Source organism: Moschus berezovskii, chromosome X (assembly GCF_049115385.1).
Source record: "Moschus berezovskii isolate FMDL1 chromosome X, NW_MosBer_1.0, whole genome shotgun sequence".
Classification (NCBI taxonomy): domain Eukaryota; kingdom Metazoa; phylum Chordata; class Mammalia; order Artiodactyla; family Moschidae; genus Moschus; species Moschus berezovskii.
Window position 1 is genome coordinate 98,484,438 of NC_142488.1, and position 26,532 is coordinate 98,510,969.

The window sequence follows — 26,532 nt, forward strand, 5'->3', positions numbered from 1 at the left end:
TTTTGGTCTTGCTCTGATAAAGCAAATCTCTTTGACAATATGGTTGCAAACATTTCTGTCAATGTTTCCACCACAAAAAGTTCCAGATCCTTTTTAAATCCAGCTTGGTCTGTTCCTTAAATAGAGATGCAGATGCTAGTTCCAGAAATGTTTTCATTGGATGTGGTGCTCCATCCTGGGGGAACTCAGCTTATAGCCTACTCAGCTGTCTGCCTTAAAGGCTCTTACCTTCATTCCTTTGACACTACCTTGGGCAAGGACAGGTTCACCTTTAGAGCCTTTCTGACCAGGAAGCCCCTGAGTAAAATAAGAAAAATTTGTGAAGAAATGTGCACACACGTGCATGCACACACACACACACACACACACACACACACACACACGGTATTGTTAATAGTATGATCTGATCAGATGGAAAAGCAAAAACCTGAAACCATGTGGCTTATTCTATAGCAGCAATAGGCATAAAAAGTACAGCCCCTGAACAGGTGCTGTGTCTCAAAGCTACATGCCTGTTCCCCAGCCTCCAAGTCAGAAGTTTGTTAAGGAATTAGAACATAGATTTTGAATCTATTCAGAGAACCAATCTGAACATCCACATAAAATACACATGTCTCTTATAATCCTATAGCTCACCTGCTCCATATGTCACAGGTATAAGTCACTGATGGGAACTTTGTCTAGGACAGAGCTTAGTGGACTTTTTCTGTAGAGAGCCAGCGAGTAAATAATATATGCTTTGGGGGTCATATCTGAGCTGTGTCCTGTATTCTGTTTTTCTTCACAATCTTTTAAAAAATGGAAAAACAAGTCACAGGACAAAGGTTATGTGGACCAGTTTACAGATCCCTGGTCTAAGAGATAATTACATAACCATCTCCATCTTGTGCTTTTACTACACAACGTTAGCTTTGACATCTAAGCAGCAGGTGTGTCTCACTGTCAACATGGAAAACTGTTCAAAGTATGTCCAACCTGTCTAATCAGCCAGAGTTTTTAACGTCTCAGTGGCAGACACTAGCTAATATCTGCTAGATGTTGACCTCCCGGGGAAAATCAATGTCCCGATACCTAAATGGAAGTTGGGATTAGTGTTGGGGGTAGGCCTAAGCTTTGGGGACAGAAGCACTGATTGAATGATGGATTCCCAAGTTCAAGGTCCATAGGTATAATAAAAGTACCATGTGGTTCCAAAAGCACAAACCAGTTTCTTTCCTAACACTTCCTATTTCCCCTTATGCTTGTGGCCACTACTTTCATCAAAGAAACTTCAAAGGCTATCTATTCAGTGTTCAGTAGGGTTAGTAAGGTTCAGCTTAGTAAAAATCCACAAGCAAGTTCCTATTTAGGCTTAAAGGAAGGTGTAGGGACAGGATTGAATTTTACCCTGGTCCTTTGGCTGTCAGGAGCTGTTTGTTACTTCAAGATTTCTTTTCTCCCTCTTGGGGGCTGGGATTCCTTACTTTTCCAGATTTCCGTTGTTTTAACACAGATGTGATTTGTTCTCTTGCCCTGTTACCATGGCAGTGTTTGGATGCCTTTGTGACTCAAATAGCTCATTCTATGTTGGTAATACATCTTTCTCCCTGACTTCCTGCTATATATTGGCTTGGTCCTTAGATGTGAAATTCCCTTATGCCAATTTGGGGCTTGTGGTTTGTCTGTCCCACCTTCTTACATGTATATTCACATCCACAACTTGGTCACTGAAAGCAATGTTCTTCCAGTAAAATGCAAAGTCATTCATGTAGCTATGGAATTGGTCTAATAAATAGTGCAATTTCTGTTTAAACATATCACATCAGTACTCTTATTCGCTTAGATTATTTCAAATGAGGTTGAGAATGGTTTTGAAATATATTATTTTTCTCTTTCCAGCCACTCACAAAAGCAGCCTTGTAAGGACATGGCATCTATTAGAGATCTTTTAGATTCAAATATTTGAGCTCTATCTGGATGAATGGAATGAAGCAAAAGTGATGACACCAATATCCAATAAATGCCTTATCAATTCCAGAACCCAAAGTTATGATGTGGGGAAAGGATGGCAAGGGGAAAACTATGTCAGTGTAGAGTGGCATTTCTCAATTATTTCTGACTATTGACACTTTGGGACAGATGATAACTTGATGTTATGGTGGGGGCTGTCCTGTACCAGTAGCATGCTCCCAACTGTGAGGACCAAAAGGGTCAATGAAAGTGAAAGTCGCTCAGTTCTGTACGACTCTTTCGACTTCAAGGACTATACAGTCCATGGAATTCTCCAGGCCAGAATACTGGAGTGGGTTCCAGTATGTTCCCTTCTACAGGGGATCTTCTCAACCCAGGGTTCGAACCCAGGTCTCCCACATTGCAGGTGGATTGTCAGCTGAGCCACCAGGGAAGCCCAAGAATACTGGAGTGGGTAGCCTATCCCTTCTCTAATGGATCTTCCCGACCCAGGAATTGAACTGGGGTCTCCTGCATTGCAGGCGGATTCTTTACTAGCTGAGCCACCAGGGAAGTCCAAAAGTGTCAATAATAACTGTCAAATGTCCTCGGGAAGGATGCAAAATCACCACTGGTTAAGAATCACTGGTAGAGACCAAGCCTGCCAAGCCCTTTGGGTCACTGTTAGTGCTTCCATGATCCCATGTAAGCCTTCCAAGTACTGCATTACCCAATATTGTCTAATGTGGGAAAATGTCAAATAGCCAAACATGTACTTTGCTCTAAAATTTACTACAGTCTTTTTAATAATCTTGCCAACTCTAAAAGCATCTTTAAAAAAAAAAATAAAACCTAACTAGTGTAGCCTGTGTACACTGCCCTGAAACTGATATTCTCTAGACTTCTGACATTGTGGTGCTGCACTGGACAAAGGGCTTCAGTGATTGCCCCATGGATACTTAACAAGATCTCCAGAGAAGCAGAAGAGAGGACACACTCGAAGGCAAGGAAAACCATTTGAAATAAGGTACAAAGATGTGGCAGCTTACAGGTGGTCCAGGAAGCCCAGAATAGCCATCAGGGCCTGGAAATCCAACAGCTCCTTGAGTTCCATTACAGCCATCCAGGCCAGGTGGGCCTCTGAGTCCTGGCTGTCCAGGGTGGCCCTGTTGAAAGAGAAAAGAAGGGATTGAATCAGTCACAGGACTATCAGTTAATCCAACAAGTTCTACAGTGAGAGAAGCCAAGGATGCTCCCAAATTCTGGCTCCTTGTCCACTCCCTTTGCCTCATCACCTCTGCTCCCATCTCTGTTCATTATACTCAGGTGTAGGTAGCTGATGACAGCTCAGTGTTTCCCCTGCCCAAAGGATTGATGCTTTACAAGCTGAAACCAAAGGGATCAAGCATGAAGAGATGGGCTACAAAGAGTGCTGCGACTTCACCTTCCTTTGGTAGAAAGATGCACTAAGATGGATCTTAGCTGCCTGGCAGCTGAATTGCTACCAACAGGGAATCATGCCAGGCCTTGGGATTCCTCACAATGGACTGGAACCTGGGCAGCCTGTCCTGGCTCTCTGTATTAGAAGCTCTGTTTGGGAAATGATGCTGGATTTTGGTTAACAGAGCAGAAGGAATTTCCATAGCACCACCTCTTCTGAACACTGCTTGCTCAAAAATAAACAATACAAGCAAGAATCACACTTGGAACTTTATTTTGTTATTATCTCATGTCATGCTATTTCTTCAGCCAGGGAACTGCATCTTTTCCTTTTCTCCATACTCACTACTGAGGCAGCTGTTTTGCTGGGGAATCAGCATTCATTCACATACAGTTGGTGTCTGAATTCAATAATTCTGTGCTTCCTTGGTATATAGGAAGTGTACTTGGTATATTTCCTACCTATGTGTAGGAAATCACAAGTAGGTGTGTGTTGGGTATGGCACAAAGAGATGACCTAAAAGACCAAAACTCTAGGCAGATCAACAACAGGTAGTCTCCCACTTAGCCATACAGTTTTTAAGCCAAATATATATTATATATACAATATATATATTATATGTATGTATTAAAGCCAAATACCTATATGTATAAGGTATAAGACATATATTATATGTATTTGGTTATATATATATATATTTGATTAAACATACATATATATAATATATATTTACTGATTTGAAGAAAGCATGTTGTGTTCAAAAATCAACTTTTCAAATTATTAGAGGAAACAATCTTTTGACAAATATTTACCGTGAGAATGCTCTGGAGAATTCTGTTTTGTTTTTATTATTATTGTTCTACTTGTAGGAGATAGACAGTCCATTGTGAGTCTAGACTGCTGGACTCACGGAACACAGAGTCCAGAGGAGTGATCAATACACTTACCTTTGCAATAAACTTGCTGTTTATTGCAAGTTATGCCTCTGTAGACTCAGATGATGAGTCTTAGTTGAACTGGGGAAATTGAGACAGCTTACTAGAGTCATCAGGGTGGCGCTAGTGGTAAAGAACCCACCTGCCAATGCAGGAGACATAAGACATGTGGAGTTGATCTCTGGGTTGGGAAGATCCCCTGAAGAAAGGAATGGCAACCCACTCCAGTATCCTTGCCTGGAAAATCCCATAGACAGAGGAGTCTGGAGGGCTACAGTCCATGGGTTTGCAAGAGTCGAACATGACTGAAGCAACTTAGTGCAGCACAGCACATCACTAGAGTCATCAACATTTTATTACCAAATGAGATGGCTGTCCCTATTGGCCCTGGAGATCTACACTCTACCTTCCCCACATCTGTGCTTTGGGAGGCTGACCTTTACACATGGTATGCCTAGGCTCCCTTTCCGTCTGTCTTCCAGTTGTATGTGGTCACTGGGAGGCACAAGCAGGAGATGGGATACTGGGATGAGGAAGACCTCAGGTTGTTTATTTCTCCTATACTCTTCCTCCCTGGCAGTATTTATGGCCATGGCCATATTTCTCTACAATATTAGTTCCCATTGGACAAGTGCTAGTCCATGGTCCCAGTCTTACAGAGTTCCAGTATTACTATTTGTCCTCTCCCCCTTTGGGACTAGGTGTGGTAACAGCTTTGTGTTGGTTACTTCTGCATCTGCTGCTGTTTCCCTGTTTGCATCCTTTAAATTAGCAGTCTTCAACCTTTTGGGCACCAGGGACTGGTTTCACAAAGACATTTTCCCATGGACCAGGAGTAAAGGGGATGAAACACATTACATTTATTGTATAGTTTATTTCTATTATTATTACATCAGTTCTACCTCGGATCATCACACATTAGATCCCAGAGGTTGGGGACGCCTGCTTTAAATATACCCTTCATTTAACTCTCTTCAGTCAATTCCTTCCGGTGGAGTGTCTATTTCTTCCTGGGGTTCTAATCATCATTAAAAAATGTCCCAGCCAAAGTTGCTAGGGGTTCTCTCTCAACTGGGTAACAGAGATGAGTTAAGACAACAGACTGGCTCAGTACTAGGGATCTTACTTAGTCCTGGGACCTTGGTTATGTAGAGCTAATGAATAACTTCACATATGTGTGTGCCAGCTCTCCAAGAGAATATAGCTTTTTGAAAGATAAAACCGTGGTTCTATAAAACCACAAGGGTCTAAACACACAGGACAGGTGGATATGCTGTATTACAGAAAAGCAGTGTGCCCCAGTTCATGTTCCCCACTTCATGGCAAATAGATGGGGAAAAATGGAAACAGTGACAGACTTTATCTTCTTGGGCCCCCAAATCACTGCAGAAGGTGACTGCAACTGTGAAATTAGAAGATGCTTGCTCTTTGGAAAAAAAGCTATAAGAAACATAGACAGCATATTATAAAGGAGAGACATCACTTTGCCAACAAAGGCCCATCTAGTCAAAGCTATGGTTTTTCTAATAGTTATGTACAGATGTGAGAGTTGGACCACAAAGAAGGCTGAGTATCAAAGAATTGATGCTTTCAAACTGTGGTGCTGGAGAAGATTCTTGACAGTCCCTTGAACCTCAAGGAGATCAATCAATTCTAAAGGAAATCAACCCTGAATATTCATCAGAAGGACTGATGCTGAAGCTCCAATACGTTGGCTACCTAATGTGAAGAGCCAACTCATTGGAAAAGACCCTGATGATGGGAAATATTGAGGGCAGGAGGAGAAGGGGGTGACAGAGGATGAGATAGTTGGATGGCATCATCAACTCAATGGACATGCATTTGAGCAAACTCTGGAGATAGTGAAGGACCAGGAATCCTGGTGTGCTACAGTCCATAGGGTCACAAAGGGTTGGACATGACTTAGTGACTGAAAAACAACAACAACAAATGTTCCATAGAACCCAGATTGGAAAGGAAATGTTTCCATTTGGTGAGTGGTACATGGTCACTTTGAAGATATAAATCTGGTGTGTTCATTTATGAGTCTCTAGGCGGGGAAATGTTTGAGATCAACTCTGTGGGAAAAGCTAAACATAAATCGCAAAGGACAACTTGAAAACTTCAGCTTCCAACTTGTTTGAACTGAAAACATTGGATCAACCTGCATTTTTGGGGGGTGCCAACAGCTCAACTCACATCTGTGATATCATTAAAAGCCACAGTCCTATCATCCCTTGTCTATGTTATTTTAATGTTGAATATCTTGATGACTGCTTGTTTGTTCACTCTCAACTGGTGACCGTGCCCCTGGGTGCACAGACTTGGATGATCTTGCTCATTCATGTGGAAATCATCTACATGACAGCAAAAATGGAGTTCTGGGACCAAAACCATGGACACAGATGTGAGCAATCAGCCAATATTAAGAGGGGAAGCAGATTTGTGCAGTGATCCAGTTTAGCAAGATATGTTGGTTTTAGCCAAATTGCTTAATAAGTGCTGCTGAAAGTTGGGTAAAATAATTAGTCCGACTGATCCTAGGGTCTCTGTGTTTTCCTCTGTCTGAGGGAGCCCTGCAATTCTGAGAACTGCTGCTTTTATAGGTACTGTGGTGGTTTAATCACTCTGTTGTGCCTGACTCTTGCCACCCCATAGACTGTAGTCCACCAGACTCCTCTGTCTATGGGTTTTCCCAGGCAAGAATACTGAAGTGGGCTGCCATTTCCTTCTCCAGGGGATCTTCCTAACCCAGGAATGGAACCTGGATGTCCTGCATTGCAGGTGGATTCTTTATTGACTGACCTACTCAGGAAGCCTCTTGTAGCTACTGCTAGAGCTATGACGTACTAGAGGTTGGATTTCTACAGTTCCTATTCTGTGCTAAATTTAGCTCTGGGGTCTCTGAGGCCTCTGAGAGGAACAGAAGACAAAACTCTGTGCTTTCAAGGAGCTAGATAAGACTCAGTTCAATTCAGTTCAGTTGCTCAGTCATGTCCAACTTTTTGTGACCCCATGGACTGCAGCACGCCAGGCCTCCCTGTCCATCACCAACTCCTGGAGTTTGCTCAAACACATGTCCATTGAGTTGGTGATGCCATCCAACCATCTCATCCTCTGTCTTCCCCTTCTCTTCCTGCTTTCAATCTTTCTAAGCATCAGGGTCTTTTCAAATTAGTCAGTTCTTTGCATCAGGTGGCCAAAGTATTGCAGTTTCAGCTTCAGCATCAGTCCTTTCAATTAATATTCAGCATTGATTCACTTTAGGATGGACTGGTTGGATCTCCTTGCTGTCCAAGGGACTCTCAAGAGTCTTCTCCAACACCACAGTTCAAAGGCAGCAATTCTTTGGCACTCAGCTTTCTTGACAGTTCAATTCTCAAATCCATATATGTCTACTGGAAAAACCATAGCTTTGACTAGATGGACCTTTGTTGGCAAAGTAATGTCTCTGCTTTTTAATATGCTGTCTAGGTTGAACATAGCTTTTCTTCCAAGGAGCAAGTGTCTTTTGATTTCATGACTGCAGTCACCATCTTCAGTTATTTTGAAGCCCCCAAAGGTAAAGTCTCTCACTGTTTCCATTGTTTCCCCATCTATTTGCCATGAAGTCATGGGATGGGATGCCATGATATTAGTTTTCTGAGTGTTGAGTTTTAAGCCACCTTTTTCACTCTCCTCTTTCACTTGTATCAAAAGGCTCTTTAGGTCTTCTTCACTTTCTGCCATCAGTTCAGTTCAGTTCAGTCTCTCAGTCGTGTCCGACTCTTTGCGACCCCATGAATCACAGCACACCAGGCCTCCCTGTCCATCACCAACTCCCGGGGTTCACTCAAACTCATGTCCATCGAGTTAGTGATGCCATCCAGCCATCTCATTCTCTGTCGTCCCCTTCTCCTCCTGCCCCCAATCCCTCCCAGCATCAGAGTCTTTTCCAGTGAGTCAACTCTTCACATGAGGTGGCCAAAGTATTGGAGTTTCAGCTTTAGCATCAGTCCTTTCAATGAACACCCAAAACCGATCTCTTTTAGAATGGACTGGTTGGATCTCCTTGCAGTCCAAGGGACTCTCAAGAGTCTTCTCCAGCACCACAGTTCAAAAGCATAAATTCTTCAGCGATCAGCTTTCTTCACAGTCCAACTTTCACATCCATATATGACCACTGGAAAAACCATAGCCTTGACTAGACGGACCTTGGTTGGCAAAGTAATGTCTATGCTTTTTAATATACTATCTAGGTTGGTCATAATTTTCCTTCCAAGGAGTAAGCGTCTTTTAATTTCATGGCTGCAATCATCTGCATATTTGAGGTTATTGACATTTCTCCCAGTAATGTTCATTCCAGCTTGTGCTACATCATGAGAAATGCTGTACTCTGCATATAAGTTAAATAAGCAGGGTAAAAGTATACAGCTTGATGTACTCCTTTCCCTATTTGGAACCAGTCTGTTGTTCTATGTCCAGTTCTAACTGTTGCTTCTTTACCTGCATACAGATTTCTAAGGACGCAGGTCTGGTATTCTCTTCTCTTGAAGAATTTTCCACAGTTTGTTGTGATTCACACATGCAAAGGCTTTAGCATAGTCAATAAAGCAGAAATAGATGTTTTTCTGGAGCTCTCTTGCTTTTTCAATGATCCAACTGATGTCGGCAGTTTGATCCCTGGTTCCTCTGCCTTTTCTAAAACCAGCTTGAACATCTGGAAATTCATGGTTCACATACTGTTGATGCCTGTCTTGGAGAATTTAGAGCATTACTTTGCTAGCATGTGAGATGAGTGCAATTGTGTAGTAGTTTGAGCATTCTTTGGCACTGCCTTTCCTTGGGATTGGAGTGAAAACTGACCTTTTCCAGTCTTGTGGTCACTGCTGAGTTTTCCAAATTTGCTGGCATATTGAGTGCAGCACTTTCACAGCATCATCTTTTAGGATTTGAAATAGCTCAACTGGAATTCCATCACCTCCACTAGCTTTGTTCATAGTGATGCTTCCTAAGGCCCACTTGATTTCACATTCCAGGATGTCTGGCTCTAGGTGAGTGATCACACCATCATGATCATCTGGGTTGTGAAGATCTTTTTTGTATAGTTCTTTTGTGTATTCTTGCCACCTCTTCTTAATATCTTCTGCTTCTGTTAGGTCCATACCATTTCTGTCTTTTATCAAGCCCATCTTTGCATGAAAAGTTCCCTTGGTATCTCTAATTTTCTTGAAAAGATCTCTAGTTGTTCCCATTCTATTGTTTTCCTCTCTTTCTTTGCAGTGATCACTGAGGAAGGCTTTCTTATCTCTCCTTGCTATTCTTTGGAACTCTGCATTCAGATGCTTATATCTTTCCTTTTATCCTTTGCCTTTCACTTCTCATTTCACAGCTATTTGTAAGGCCTCTTCAGACAACCACTTTGCCTTTTTGCATTTCTTTTTCCTGGGGATTGTCTTGATCACTGCCTCCTGTACAATGTCACAAACCTCCGTCCATAGTTCTTCAGGTACTCTGTCTATCAGATCTAATCCCTTGAATCTATTTTTCACTTCCACTGTATAGTCATAAGGGATTTGATTTAGGTCATACCTGAATGGTCTAGTGGTTTTCCCTACTTCAATTTAAGTCTGAATTTGACAATAAGGTGTTCATGATCTGAGCCACAGTCAGCTCCCTATCTTGTTTTTGGTGATTGTATAGAGCTTCTCCATCTTCGACTGCAAATAATATAATCAGTTTGATTTTGGTATTGACCATCTGGTGATGTCCATGTGTAGAGTCTTCTCTTGTGTTGTTGGAAGAGGGTGTTTGCTATGACCAGTGCGTTCTCTTGGCAAAACTCTGTTATTCTTTGCCCTGCTTCATTCTGTACTCCAAGGTTAAATTTGCCTGTTAGTCCAGGTATTTCTTGACTTCCTACTTTTGCGTTCCAAGGCAAACCATTCAGTATCACAGTAATCCAAGTCTATGCCCCGACCAATAATGCTGAAAAAGCTGAATTTGAATAGTTCTATGAAGACCTACAAGACCTTCTAGAACTAACAACCAATAAAGATGTCCTTTTCATTATAGGGGCTGCTAAGTCACTTCAGTCGTGTCCGACTCTGTGTGACCCCATAGATGGAAGCCCACCCGGCTCCCCTGTCCCTGGGATTCTCCAGGCAAGAACACTGGAGTGGGTTGCCATTTCCTTCTCCTCATTATAGGGGACTGGAATGAAAAAGTAGATAAGACTAACATACAAGAAAATCAATAAATACCATGCAGTATATGCAATAAGGAGCTAGAGTTTGTGGTACAGACCCCAAAGAGTCCTGGTAGATTAGAGATGGCAAAGAGAGGTAAGCTGTCAACAGAAGGTACTCCTTAATACACCATGAATAGCTGGAAGAGGGAAGGGAACAGGGGATAAAATTTCTTGGAGTAAGTGAGACTTGAATCCTGAAGCTAAAGAGATTGAAAGTCAAAAAATATATGTACAACCTTAGGTCAAGGGGTCAAGGGGGTGGGGCAATAAGAGGGCCAAGGGTATGGGGACTTCTACTGGAAGCAGACTCTTTTGGAGGAATCTGGACTTATTCTCCCAAGCAACAAAGGCCCCCAAAAGAAGTGATCAATTTATAGAAGCCCTCAGGCTCTCTTGGCCACAAGTTGGACAGTTGGATGCAGAAGTGTCCAGCTGGACTCTGGGGTGGGTTCCAGCTCAGAATGGGAATCAGCCTCCGCTTCACGGGATTCATTTCTTCTAGCCCCCATTAAAAAGAGATGGCAGGAGGAAGGGTGTAGTACTGTTGTGAGCTTCAAATCCTCCACTCATATCTGGTGAGGCTGGATCCACAGGATAAATGGAAGAGGTGACCTCTAGTTTGCTAGTTTCCATCCTTTCAAACTGTGGTGCCACAGAAGATTCTTGAGATTCTCTTGGACAGCAAGGAGATCAAACCAGTCCATCCTAAAGGAAGTCAACCCTGAATATTCATTAGAAGACCTGATGCTGAAGCTGAAGCTCCAGTATTTTGGCTACCTGATGTGAAGAACTGACTTATTGGAAAAGACCCTGATGCTGGGAAAGATAGAAGGCAGGAGAAGGGGATGACAGGATGAGATGGTTGGATGGCATCACCAACTCAGTACATGAGTTTGAACAAACTCCAGGAGATGGTGAACAACATGGAAGCCAGGCGTGCAGCAGTCTGTGGGGTCTCAGAGAGACAAACACGACAGAACAACTGAACAATAAGAACAATCACCCATTGGTTCCCTCAAGACACATACACTAAGTGGAGACGCTGGATGATGTGGTCTTAGAACATAGCCATGAGAATATACAAGGGGAAGTCATAAGAGGGTAACCAACCCCATCCACTTCTTACTTCTCCAATAGCCCATTTCTGGGATTTTGCAGACTCTGCAGTTGAATAAAAGGCCAAAATCTGATGGCTGATTTGTTGATATGTGTAACAAATACAAGGCAAGTGAGTCTTCTATTCGCCAAAACCACAAATGTATACTAGATCTGGGGATAAAAATGAATCAGATGATAATATCTCCGAGGGCAGAGCCAGATGCCTTTTTTTTTTTTTTGTATTCCCATAATAGAGTGCTACCACATAGCGGATACTCAAGAAAAATACCTATAGATTGGCACAAAGCAATTTGAACTCCCTTACCTGATCTTAGATGATTATGTATGTAGTACAACACAAGAAGCTGTTAAGTCAAGACTTAACTAAACTGTTTTGATATGATTCAAAGGAACCCCATAGAGGCTGTTAGAAAGATAAAAGCAGGCTCTAGGACTTCCCTCAAAGGGAGGAACTCCACTTTTTTTCTGTTCTACATGCTGAGCTTCCACACAAGATTTGGTTCTTAAGGTTGAAAACCACTGCTAGAGGCAAACACAGCCCAGGTTAAAGATTAAATATATAATCTTAAGCACTGAAGAATATAACTAAAAAGTGATAGCACCAAGTTCCAAATACTGTATTTTAAAAGCTGGAGAAATGTTACCATGAAATATCCAGTGGCAGGATAAGTAGGGATATTGAGTAAAAATGGAGAAACTCAATAAAAAAGGGGGATTGGGCTAGATAGAATGGGGAGAGGACATGTCTGCAAGCTCCAGACTCCCCACTTATCTCCAGCAAAACCAGGTCCTCAGGATGAAGGGAAGAGGTTGTCTTCAAGAGATCTTTGGAGTAGCCAGTTTGTAAAAACCATCAGCAAAATGAAAAGACAACCTACTGAATGGGAGAAGATATTTGCAAAAACTATGACTGATAGGGGGTTAATATCCAACACATATAAGCAGGTCATAAAACTCAAAATGAAAGAAATAAACAACCCAATTAAAAGACAGGCAGAAGAACTGAATAGATACTTTTCTAAAGAATAAATGAAGATGGCAAGCAGGCACATGAAAATATGCTCAGCATCACTAATCATCAAGAAATGCAAATCAAAACCACAGTGAGGTACATCAGAATGGCTATTCTCAAAAGGAACAGAAATAACAAATGTTGGCGAGGATGTGGAGAAAAGGGAACCCTCCTGCACTGTTGGTAGGAATGTAAAGTGATGCAGTCACTGAGGAAAAAAGTATGAAAGTTTCTCAAAAAAGAAAAATAGAACTACCATATGATTCAGCAATTCCATTCCTGGGTATATTGAAAAAACCACCAATTCAAACAGATATACATACCCCAATGTTCACAGCAGCATTATTTACAATTCTCAAGGTATAGAAGCAACCTGAGTATTGATGAATAGATAAAGAAGATGTGGTGTGTATATATATATATGAAAGGAATACTACTCAGCTATACAAAAGACTGAAATTTTGCCATTTGCAGCAACATGGATGGACTTGGAGGGCATTATGTGAAGTGAAATAAGTCAGAAAGAGAAAGCAAAATACTGTATGATGTCAATCATATGTAGAATCTAAAAAATACAACAAACTAGTGAATATAACACAAAAAGCAGTAGACTCTCAGACATACATAGAGAACAACTAGTGGTTATTGGTATGTGAGGAGGGGCATTATTTTTAGAGGTTGGGAGGGTGGGAGGTAAAAACTATTGGGTGTCGGATAGGCTTGCAGATATATTGTACAACCTGGGGAATATAGTCAGTATTTTGTAATAACTACAAATGGAAAGCAACACTTAAAATTTGTACTTAGAAGTGCAAAAAAATCTAAAGGGAAATTCACTTGGGAATAAGGCTGGCGAGAACAAATTATTGAAATTAAATGTATTAAGGTATCAGTAAGTATTTTTCTATCTAATTTCGTGTACCTTCTTAATTTTCTGATAATGAGGATATATGTGTTCTCATGTGGCACTGTCTTCACACTTCAGAACCAGTCCCTCATTCCCAGTGAAAGCTGCCCTCAACCTAGAAGACCCAATTCCTTTTGTCTAAGATATTGATGGTATTTTATGCCTGCACATATCTCTGCATCCCCAACTATATGATTTAGCGCTCCCCATAACAGAATCCCAAGGGAAGCGTGGGTGAGCACTGCTCTTCAAACCTCAACCCAGCCCTGAGCATGCATGCCTGAGACAGGATGTGGCTAAGACCAAAATACTTAAGCTATGAGGCAGAAACGAGAGGTTGTATTAGAATTGCCTCTATGGAATAAACAACAAGGTATAGCCCAGGGGAACTATATTCTATATTTTGTGATAAGCCATCATGGAAAAGAACATGAAAAAGAATATATACACATGTATAACCAAATCACTTTGCTGTGTAGCAGAAGTGAACACAATCTGGTAAATCAAGTCTACTTCAATAAAGTAAAATTTCAAAATGTCTCTATGAACACACTCACCGGAATTCCATTGATGCCAAGAAAGCCGGGAACACCCATGGGACCCTAAAAAAAGGAGTAGTAATGTAAGAGATGGTCCAACTGATCTTCATTAGATGAGGTAGGTTTGTTCATGTAGTTAATGACCTAAGTTGTTAAGAAGTGTTTTGTACACACACATCACATCACCTTGTTCTCTACTACACTTCCAAGTGATCACTAGCCTTTACCTACGGTCTTGGGCAGTTCTTGTCTTAGACCGTGTGGTGTCAGACCTAAAAATAAGGCTCAGTATTATATGGTGCCTTGACATTTGGGAAGGCTACATGCGGGCTTGCTAAGTCTTTGCAACCCTAGCCTACCAGGTTCCTCTGTCCATGGGATTCTCCAGGCATGAACATTGGTGTGGGTTGTCATTTCCTCCTCCAGGGGATCTTCCCGGCCCAGGGATCAAACCCATGTCTCTTACGTCTCCTGTATTGGCAGGCAGATTCTTCGCCACTAGTGCCACTGGGAAGCCTTGGGAAAACTGGGAGTGCCTCAGATGGCATTTTGCTTCTGATGAGATCTCTCAGGCACAACTCTCCTTATCAAATATACCGGGTACAGTTCCTGCTTGTTTCTGAATTGTAGGTTTCAGTTCCCTGCTGGCCCAATGAATTATTCAAATAAGCCAGTCATATCCTCCTTCAGGAACCTAGGGATACTCATCCTGTTGACATGGCAGAGTTTGCCTCCCACAGCCCTTCTGGTTTATTTTGTTCCAGAGCGCAAGCACTGTGTGGCCCTGCATGGTGTGTGATGTCCTCTTCCACTGTGCTGTGAGTGTATGTGACTTATAAACCTGTTGTTGATCTCTTCTGTCCTGTGCCAGGTGTCACATGCTTGGCCATCTGTAGAACCCAAGGGTAGGAATCCTGCTCTCACCAATGTGGTAAATAGGAGGTGATTAACTGTTAACCTCAGACAGCCAGCTGCCATGACATGACCAATCTCCTTTCTTGCATCTCTTTCCCTATATTTGTGGCCCAGCTGGTTTCCAAGCATTCCCCTGGCATCCCATACCCCTTGTTTGGATTCCTCTGCTGCCCTGTTGATTGGCCTTCTGACCCACCTCCAGCTCAAACTTTCTGGGTTTTTCCACCACAGTCATCCCACTTGTCTGGCAAATAGCTGATATCTGGACTTTCTGACTTGCTGGCTATGGGATTCTCTCCAGAAATGAGAGCACATCATCCAGCCTGCCTATTATTGAAGTGTGTAGCCTGGCACCAAAGTATGTGCAATTAGTATTCTTTACATGAATAGACAGAGCTGAGGTTTAGAACCTTTCACCTTCATACCCATGGCCCATGAGTCAAAGGAAAACTCAAGCTTTGGTGCTCTTACCTTATCGCCTTTTGGTCCATACGGTCCCAGTGGGCCTGGGGAGCCCCTTTCTCCTTTCAACCCTGATAAGCCACTAGGGCCAGGAAGTCCTTGAGGACCTGTTGGACCTTGAATTCCAATTGGTCCTGGTCTCCCCTGAGATGGACAGAAGGAGTACAATTAGTCAACAGAGGAGTTACCATCCCCACTTCCCACTTTCCCATGCACAAAGAACACTGTCATCACTTCACTGAATAATTTTGGCTTAGAGACCTATGAAGCATGCCAAAGTTCCAGATACGGATCAGAAAAGGCTATTTTAGGGGCTGCTAAGCTTATTTGGATAGAACATATTTTATAAGCACATTTAATAAGATTCATGTGCACCAAGATCCTTCAACTTTGTACTTCTTAGGAGATTAGTTATTCAGGCTGGATAATATTGTCCTCTTCCTAGTTAATGCCAGGTCATCCATCAGACTGTCAAAAGAGCAAATGAACAGAACTCTGGAGAGCAAAGGGACGTTTTCGAACTCATATCCAAATGGCCAACATGCTTGAGCTGAAGTTCAGAGATGGCTGTGCCCATAGAACACTGCCTTGGAGGGCCACAGCAAAGAGAACCCAGAAACCCCCGGCTGACCAACCTGCCAGCTCACCTTTGTCAGCTGTTCCCAGAACTCCAGGACTGCAACTGGAAAGAGACACCCACAGCGAATACACACGTTGTTCATCTGCCCCCTCTGTGTCTCTCCTCTTCCCTTTACTACCCCTGCCATCTGTACAGTGTTGAATGTGTAAAACCAAAGAAGGCCGAGACTATCCATTAAGTATCAATTATGATAGCAGGAGGGAGCAGCCTGAGGATTTTCAATGCCCTACTTATAAAGCGTCGTCTGTAACAATTAAGTCTGAGAGTTCAGGCTGACATTTTCAAGCTGATTGAGATGCAGAATTAACCCCAGTGGGTGCAACACAGGTGGGCTAGGCTACCATTTAGAACAAATCCCAGTAGGGACTGAATTTTCTTTACATGAAAATGAAAACCATTAGTAATATGCATTAACTCTCAGAGAAAACAACATCATATTAGGTAGAAAGCTATTTTCATAAACGCTTCCCATCTCTGCCCCTCAGCCCCTTTACTTACTGTCTGCAATTTCCTACAGTCCTGTGAAAAACTCTGAGAAAAGTCCATTAAAAGTGCTCTTTACTATTAACCTTCAAGATTTACTTTTAAAAGGGCTGAAAAGAGGACAGAAGCTTTATGGGGTGATTAGAGTCACGTACTGGACACACAAGTGGCGGCCAGCTGTGTGCAGACTTTGGACTAAAATTTCCAAAGTCTATCAGGCTGACAAAGACCTGGGACTCTTGTTAAGAAGTAAAAGATGCTCTTCCCCAGGCGATGTAATTCTCTGGGTGTACCACGCAATCTTTCCAACACAAACCTACAGAGAGCGCTAGGCTGCAGAGCACTTAATTTAGGCTTATGTCTGGGAATGATGGGATGGGAGTTGAACTTTTACTTTCTATGCTCTAACCTCCTGCTGCTGAACTTTTGTTTATGGTGGTTCTCTTATTACTCTTAAAACTTTTCACTACACACACACACAACTAAAAGGTAATAGAACACTTTAAAAAATAGTGCTGGGCTGCTGTTGAGGATTAACAAAGTCTAAAATGTGGGCCTAGCTTTCAAGACTAATGTACACAAAACTATAGCAAACAGTTCAAGTCCAGAATGGAGCACAAGTGCTGCAGGAACACAAAGGCAGGGTTGACCATGGAGGGTTTGTGGAATGCTTACATTCTGTCCATGATGGGGTGGGGCAGTGGAGGCAGTCACTGGCCACACTGGAAAGGCTGAGTGGGCCCCAACTGAAGTAGGCCTAGAAAGCAAGGCAGGGAAGTGGAAGACTTGATGTGACAGGAAATAGGGGAACCCTTAGCGGTTTGGGGATGCGGTGGGTGGGAGGAAGGCAGTTTCAATGTTGAAACTCATCAATGAGTGTTTAGGAGAACGTGCATGTGTGTGTGTGTATGAGAGAGAGAGAGCCTGAGGCCAGGGGAGCCTGCCTGAGGCTGGAACAAGGAAGACAGATAAGAACCAGGTGTTGGGGGAGGAAAGGACTGGTTGGTGGGAGGGTGAGGGGCAAGACAGGTCTCTTGCCGAGACCATGTTATTACTAGCAAAGGAGATGCATGCAGTCAGGGTACTGAATGCTTGACCCAAATCTGAGCCCTGCCCAAAGCTTTCACGCATCAAGGGCTAGGAGGTGAGAGCCTGATAAACTGTTAAGCTGCTACTGTGGCGTGGCCCGATTCCCATCTTGCTCGTGGTACTAGAGCCCAAGCGGTGCCTGGTGTGCGCACAGGGGCTAGCACATGCCAACCCTGGTCCCTTGCCTTGGTGAGTGAGTGCATGCTCAGAGAGAATAAGCAAAGAGACATAGGAGTGAGGCAATTCTTGGGCTGGACTTAACAGGAAATCTGATTCCATCCAGAAAAGACTGGATTCCATGGGCCAGTCCCTTTCTATTGGCTGGGAGGGTGTGTTGAATCTACCACAGTCACATAGCTGACTCTTCCGTTCCAGCCAGAGAGCTTAAAGTAGGGCTCTTAAAGAGCTCATGGATTATTTGAGTTTGAAATCTTTTTCAAAAAGGGCATTTGAAATGGTATGGAAGGCATACTTCTGAGCTGGTCCTGAGTTTCAAAACCTCTCAGATGGAAGCAGGGCCTGGGGGATGACTTGACACCTCTGAGGCACTGCTGGCCAAGAACTTCCTCTTTAGGGTGGTGCCAGGGCCCCTGGAGCCTGAAGTTCTAGGATATGAGGCAAGGAGCCTTAGCATCCACTGAGGTCCTTTCTTTCATACAGTGGCACAGAACACCATGAACAGACAAAGATGGCAAAGAAAAAAAATGAAGACATGTCTTTCATGGGCTGTTTTGTCAGTCATATGTAGTTATGCTTATTCTGTGAGTATAGCTGTATGATCTTTCCCTTGTCTCCAATATATAGGCTTTCTGTCACCATGCCCAGTGTACTGCTGATGCTTAATACTAAATCAATGCTGGGTTTTTTGGCTGGTTTGCCTTACTCCAAAGAAGCTATCGGTGGCACTTTTCATAATGGCCAGCAGAGGGCAGTGTGAGAACATAGAGGCTTCAGATAAACAGGTGGTTGTGTGGATCTCTCCCACTACAGAGAAAAAGAAATCATACCAGTGTCAGAGAAGTCACAGAATATTCGAGCAGGACGGGCCCTTAGAGACCATTCCATCCAGGGTCTATTTTAAGCATGGGGGGAAAAGGAGGCCGAGAGAACGGGAAGGACTTGTTTAGGTCATGTGTGTGGCCCTCTCCCTGTTTTCCAGTGGCAGATGTCCTCGGGGGGAGGTAGTTGAGGCTGCCCCCCTCACCCCGAGCCTGCCCCTGGGACTGTCCCAATCACTAGGCTGCAGTAGCCAGATGCTCACACCTCATTTCTCTCTTCCTAACTGATCATTTCACAGAACCAATCTGAAATACCATCACTGTTTGGATTGCTAGCAGAATTTCAATGGGCTTGGACCAATGCCCTGCCCTGATACATGTCATATATTTTGGCAAATAGACCCAGACAGGGCAGAAGGGACTCCTCCAAGTCTTTCCAACCAGCTCTCCTGCCTCCATCTGCTCCAGATTTTAAATAAGCACATCAGGGTCAAATTCTCAAGAGAGTGGCCTGGGACTTGTGCATAAGGCAAGGAACTGCAGTTGGGGATGGCTTCCTCCTGCTGATCACAGTGGGTTGGGGTCAGTGTGTAGTTTAATTTTACCTTTGATCAGCCCATACCCAAGCCCCAGCCCCAGATAACTGGGGTAGCCAACCCCAAATGGGTCTTCATATAAAGAGGTACACATATGCAGAAACAGCATCTTGGAACATTAAAAGCACATGCCTCCGACCAGGTAGAACTGTAAAACTAAGAGGAGGGTGACTTTTCATTCCAAGGCCCATTTCTGCCTTTTCATCTCTCCCTCAAGGTTCCAGTGTCCTTCTCTCATAAAATTAAAATTTGTTCCTAAGGAAGAATCTGAAACTCATTCCCACTGAGGCATAAATGACTGACAACAACTTAGAGCTTTACTTCTCCCCAGGGGTTTTGAATTTTAATGGAGAGCAAAGCGTTAAGCTAGGGGATACAAATTATATTTATGAAGCACAGAAGGGAAAGCGGGTATGCACACGCTTTCTTAAGGATCCGGCTATACTGCTAGAAGTGGTGCAGTGCTGTTAGGTGGTATCATGGTGCAGGTTCTGGTGTCAGACTGACCTGGAGTCAGATCTTACTGCCATTTAATAGCTCTGTGACCTTGGGCAAGTGATTTAACCACTCTGAGTCCCTAAGGGCTCCAAGCAGTAATAGCTCTAGTGTAGTGTTATGGAGAGCTTGTGAGTCAGTGCATGTAACACATGTGGTGGATAGCATGAACATATGGATGTATCCATTTCCTTTCTTCTTTAAGACATGTTTATGGCAAAAGGAGAAGTTATAATTGGGTTCTTAAAAGTCTTTCTCTTAAATGTAAGTGGGAGATGCACTGACATTATTTAGAACCTCTCTGTGGGACAGAAAAGTGTTCCAGGAATGAGTGGGCACTCCATATCTGGGTGAATATTTCCCCTCATAGTACTGATGACCTGGTTCTCTTGGGCACTTAGCTCTTCAGTGTCTGCTCATTCTCCTTGTAGACCTCATCCACAAGCTAATGACTCCCCAACCTGAACCTCCAGACCAGAGTTCTCTTCTCAATGTGCCAGATTCTTATAGCCTATGACTTACCAGACTTGTTCACCTGGATATTCCAACTCAAATTCAGCATGACTAAAGCTGAACCTATCATCTTTTCCCCAACTTCATTCCCCCAAGCAGCTCCTTCCTTCTGAGTTAACAGAACTAACGCTGTAAATGGCAGTCCATCTACAAAGTTGATAAAGCCAGAAACCCAAGGGTCCTCCATGACCTCTCTCCCTTATCTTCGACATCCAATTCACCATCAAGGACTGTCAATTCCACCTCTAAAATATAACTGAAATCTGTTCATTTTTGTGTACTTTGATGGTCTTAGTTCAGGACTTCCTCATCTTTCCCCTAGAATGTTGCTGCTGCTGCGTCACTTCAGTCGTGTCCAACTCTGTGCGACCCCATAGACGGAAGCCCACCAGGGTCCCCCATCCCTGGGATTCTCCAGGCAAGAACACTGGAGTGGGTTGCCATTTCCTTCTCCAATGTGTGAAAGTGGAAAGTGAAAGTGAAGTCGCTCAGTCGTGTCCGACCCTTAGCGACCCCATGGACTGCAGCCTACCAGGCTCCTCCATCCATGGGATTTTCTAGGCAACAGTACTGGAGTGGCTTGCCATTGCCTTCTCCTACAGCCTCCCAATTGGTCTGCCATCTTCTAATCTAACTTTATTTTCTCCTGGCATTCTGCCTCAGGGTCTTTGTACATATCCTTGTTCTCCTGGTTAGCTCCTATTTATCATTCAGGCTCCAACCAAGACATTAGCTCTTCTAAAATGGACTAGGTGGCCTGTTTGTGTCCTTACTCCCCAACTGATTGACCTCCTTGAAGACAGGGCCTGTGTCTTACTTTCTATTGAGTCACTTGTGGTAACTACAGTTCCTCATATATAGTGGGTGCTCAATATTTTCTGAATGGAGAAATGAATGAATGAATACAGACACCAAGAAGCCAGTGGCTCAGGTATATCAACATCTCCTTTGGAAGTCTGGATGGCTACACTAGAGTATAATCAAGAACCATCTGATCACAGAACTACAGAAGAAGACTTGCACCAGACTTAGGAAACTATCCAGTTGAGGATGGAGAAGTTGAAGCTCTCAGAACTGGGAAGGGACCAACTCAAGTTCAGAGTTCACATACCAGAGTTCAAGACCAGAGACAGGGAACCCAGTGAGGAGGTTGTGTTCTCTGGGAGAGAAATAATGATGACCTGAACTAGCAAGACAGATTTAAGAGATATTTTAGAGCCTAAAAACGATATGACTTGATGCAAGATTGGAATAGGTGAGTAAGGCAGAGATAGGTATGAAGGAGGACTCCCACTTTTCTTTTTGAACTTTTTATGTTGTACTGGGGTATAGCCGATTAACAGTGTTGTGATAGTTTCAGGTGGACAGTGAAAGGACTCAGCTATACATATACATGTATGGACTCCCAGTTTTCCTGATTGGGTGACTGAGTGAATCTCTTCACTGACATGAGGAGGCCTAGGGGAGGAAGAATTTTGGATGGAAGATGAGGCATTCGCATTTGGAGAGGTAAGGATTAAGATACCTAGGGACTGTCTTGGAAGATGTTCAGAACCTACTTCTGCCTCTAAGCCGGAAGGGCCAAGAGGGCAGGGAGCTCAGTTGACCTTGTCCTGGTATCTCTGGGAGATTCAGTGTCTGGTGTACAGTAGACCCTCAAAACATAATTGTGCGGAAAAAGCACAACTGTGGAATGAAGTAAAATAAAGAATTAAATGTGCACTTGGGAATCTTTGAGAAGTCCACTTCCAAGTCTTATTAGGAGCAAAACGAGATTAAAAGACTTTGCTGCCAACCTCCAAAATCCCTGGTGGCTTTTGGAAAAAGGGTAGCAGAAATCCCTGACCTCCAACCTAGGGACCACATGGCTTGAATTCTACAACTTTTCCTTATGTTTCAACTGGAATTCCCATTTCAGCTATGACGCCAGGGCAGAGGGGGTGCAAGAATTTAACAGACTCTGGCCTAAGGAGAGGGTCTCTCCCTCTTAGCCACAAAATATGTAGTAAGAAGGAAACCATCGATGATATCCCCCAAAGGCAGATTACTTAAGAACCTTCAGAACATGCTTCCTTTCACCATTCCTTTGGATCACCACAATACACCTGTGACAGAGGTGGCGGGCACCAAGCTGGAAAAACAATTAGTCAATGGGGCTTACAGCTATACAGTGGCAGCTGGAGAAGGCAATGGCAAGCCACTCCAGTACTCTTGCCTGGAAAATCCCATGGACGGAGGAGCCTGGTGGGCTGCAGTCCATGGGGTTGCTAAGGGTTGGACACGACTGAGCGACTTCACTTTCACTTTTCACTTTCACGCATTGGAGAAGGAAATGGCAACCCACTCCAGTGTTCTTGCCTGGAGAATCCCAGGGACAGAGGAGCCTGGTGGGCTGCCATCTATGGGGTCGCACAGAGTCGGACACGACTGAAGCGACTTAGCAGCAGCAGCACACAGTGGCAGAGGGAGTATCAGGGCCTCCCCATCAACTCTATGCTCCTTCTATTGCAACAAACAGAAACAGCCACCCAGAGAGCCCCAAAGTCCACTCTTTGAGTAACAGCACTCATGGGGCTTCCCTGGTAGCTCAGCTGGTAAAGAATCCGCCTGCAGTGCAGGAGACCCTGGTTCAAATCCTGAGTTGGGAATTTCCTCTGGAGAAGGGATAGGCTACCCACTCCAGTATTCTTGGGCTTCCCTGGTGACTCAGATGGTAAAGAATTTGCCTGCAATGCAGGAGACCTGGGTTCAACCCCTGGGTTGGGAAGATCCCCTGGATGAGGGCATGGCAACTCACTCCAGCACTCTTGCCTGGAGAATCCCCATGGACCGAGGTGCCTGGTGGGCTACAGTCCATGGGGTCTTAAGAGTTGGACACGACTGAGTGAATAAGCACAGCACACAGCACAGCAGCACTAACGGGCTACACTGTCTGCAGAAGTAAATGAGGGAGAAAGAACACCAGTAGGTGAAGAAGAGATCTAAAGTATGGCAGATAAAGACATATACCAATAACCATTTGATGACCCAGGAAGCCCTGGTTCAGCTTGATAATATTAGTATCATCTACACTTTGCCAGCATGAGCAGTGACCCTTCCCATCGTCAAAAAACAACAAAAAAAAGATACTTGGTGTCTAGCAAAGAATGAGCTCCCCAAATTCTCAGTGTTCTGCCTAGCTGAGAAGCAGTATCAGAGTCTCACCCTCAACACCCAGATGAAAACACATTTATTTTCTAGTTCTGAGGCAATAATCAGTGTTTGAAGCAGCCAGCCCAGGCATGAAGACATGCGTCTACATGTTTTGTTTGCAAAGACACACACACCCATCTCATTGGCTGCTGTCAGCATGTTGAAATTTTTGGAAAGACACCTCCCAGAGCACTAAAGCTAACCTTTGCTGGGCAATATTCTGCATCCCTCCCTTCTGTTTATTCACAATTCTCTTCTAAAAGATAAAAATCTTCTTTTTACTAGGCACATACTAAGTGCTCTCTCATTTAACCTGTCTCCTTTAATCCTCTTAACAGCTCTAACAGGTGAATGTTAGCTGCCTCTTACAGATGAGGAAACTGAAATTCAGAAAGGGTAAGGAATTTGCTTGAGAGCACCCAGTAAGCAACTAGTAAAACCAATTTTGATGATATCAAATCCTCTGCTGCTTCTACCTAGCTTATATTGCCATTCTGCATAGAATAAAGCTCTGAAAGTAGAAACACAAACCCACTTGAAGAGGGGCAGTAAGAGCTACTCTGGGCAGAAAATATTTCTATTTTCATTGATACTGGGACAAGTTATCTTAATTTGCCCAGTCTTTTCACTGGAACAGGTACTATTTAATAGAAACTCAACAGAATTAATAAATTAGGTGATAAAATACACTTTAAGGAATAGCACACCTTTACACCTTAAAAAGATGGAAGATTACTTCTTGTGTAACAATTGAAGTGGCCTTGTTGATTGGTCTGTCGGCAATGGAGATTTTTCTAGGTTCTTGTAGACAAATTCTGATGTGCTATGAGTCCCTAATGCCAGCTTATTCAGTTAGGTATGGACAGGGAAATACAGGCAGAGTATACTAATTTGACCATTGTGATGAGCAGAAATTGTGATTTTGCTTTAAACATGTTGTATTTTTCCTTGCCCTTGTGGAATGCTACTAATTGTTAAAATAGGATGAAGCAGAGATATTTGCTAGATAGAGGCAAATAAGTTGATGAAAAATTTTCAGGTCTCCCTTTTCTCTATAACATATTCCTAAAATCACATCAGAAACCAGAGAACGTTTTTCTTATGTGATAATAATATAATTGGGATGGTCAAGAACCCCCAAATCCAATGGAAATACGACCAATAGTTGGCCACAAAAACTAAAAGAACAACCAAACACCTCAGTAACCATTACAAATGGTTGAATGAGCCCCCATAACCCTTCAAATATACATGCAGATTATACAAAGAGCCCCACCATATGATAAAGTGTGTGTTGAGTTTCCAACTGCATGAGGAAATAGATACAGCTCTATCTACTTAGGATGAATCTAACCTAAAACCATGAATTTTTCCATGCATTGGAAAAATCTGAAATACTTAATTAACCATAATTTAGTTTTCCATCTTAGAATTTGAAGGGCAGCTTCTGTATGATTTGATGGCACAGGTCTCTAGTAAACAGAAAATTCACCTGCTTAAAGCAGAATCATAAGATTAAGGTTTTATTCCCTGCTGGCACTTTCTAACTGTATGACCTTGAGAAAGTCAATTCACCTTTCAGCCTTAGTTTTCTCATCAGCAAAATGGGCCTATTTGCCCTACCTATTTCTTGAATTGCTTTGAACATCAGTTAAGAAAATGTAAGTGAAAATTGGCTGAGGGTTCATTCCATTGACTAAGCTTTGTTTTGGGGGAAAAAAACCTAGTAACCAGACTCCAAATTTTCAAAAATCCATTAGCTGGGCTCATAGGGCAGTAAGCTCTTAAAGAAATAAAAGCTCGTGAGGAGATTTCAGTAGGAAAAAAATGGAATGAAACAAGGAGCAGAATGTAAAGCTGTGAAAAGTAGGAGCAAATTGACTGTCCAGCACAGAGCTGTAATTATAGTGTAGAAAGGATGTGAACCTACGCTATTATCCTATTACCGTAGTTGAAAAACATGTGGTTTATTTTAAAAGACATGGTTTAATTACAACCTAGAGCTAGTCTTTTTCTTTTTTTTTCTAGCAAAACATAGTCATGGTTTTATAATCAAAAAATCAAGTGAAACAGGCCTTGCCAGAAATTCACTTTAGAGCAATTTTTCCATAGTGTATCTCAGTTCAGTTCAGTCGTTCAGTCGTGTCTGATTCTTTGAGACCCCATGAACCAAAGCACATCCAGGCCTCCCTGTCCATCACCAACTTCCGGAGTTTACCCATACTCATGTCCATTGTGTCGGTGATGCCATCTAACCATCTCATTCTCTATCGTCCACTTCTGCTCCTGCCCTCAATCTTTCCCAGCATCAGGCTCTTTTCAAATGAGTCACCTCTTCACTTCAGGTGGCCAAAGTATTGGAGTTTCAACTTCAGCATCAGTCCTTCCAATGAACACCCAGGACTGATCTCCTTTAGGATGGACTGGTTGGATCTCCTTGCAGTCCAAGGGACTCTCAAGAGTCTTCTCCAGCACCACAGTTCAAAAGCATCAATTCTTCTGCACTCAGCTTTCTTTATAGTCCAAATCTCACATCCATACATGACTATTGGAAAAACCATAGCCTTGACTAGACAGAACTTTGTTGACAAAGTAATCTCTCTGCTTTATAAAATGCTGTCTAGGTTGGTCATAACTTTCCTTCCAAGGAGTAAGCGTCTTTTACTTTCATGGCTGCAATCAATCACCATCTGCAGTGATTTTGGAGCCCCCAAAATAAAGTCTGACACTGTTTCCACTGTTTCCCCAACTATTTCCCATGAAGTGATGGGACTGGATGCCATGATCTTAATTTTCTGAATGTTGAGCTTTAAGCCAACTTTTTCCACTCTCCTCTTTCACTTTCATCAAGAGGCTTTTGAGTTCCTTTTCACTTTCTGCCATAAGGCTGGTGTCATCTGCATATCTGAGGTTATTGATATTTCTCCTGGCAATCTTGATTCCAGCTTGTGCTTCATCCAGCCCAGTGTTCCTCATGATGTACTCTGCATATAAGTTAAATAAGCAGGGTGACAATATACAGCCTTGATGTACTCCTT

General features: G+C 43.0%; 1 protein-coding gene across 2 annotated transcripts in view; it reads right to left on the reverse strand.

Annotated features, from left to right (window-relative positions):
- COL4A6 (collagen type IV alpha 6 chain) overlaps positions 1-26,532 on the reverse strand; it is a 361,284-nt gene that overhangs the window by 61,469 nt on the left and 273,283 nt on the right. For both annotated transcript variants that reach the window (XM_055438018.2, XM_055438017.2), the window contains exons 4-7: positions 15,498-15,632; positions 14,130-14,174; positions 2,979-3,095; positions 229-297 (exon numbers count right to left, since the gene is read on the reverse strand). In XM_055438018.2, coding sequence (XP_055293993.2) covers positions 229-297; positions 2,979-3,095; positions 14,130-14,174; positions 15,498-15,632 — 366 coding nt within the window. The remainder of the gene's footprint in view (positions 1-228; positions 298-2,978; positions 3,096-14,129; positions 14,175-15,497; positions 15,633-26,532) is intronic.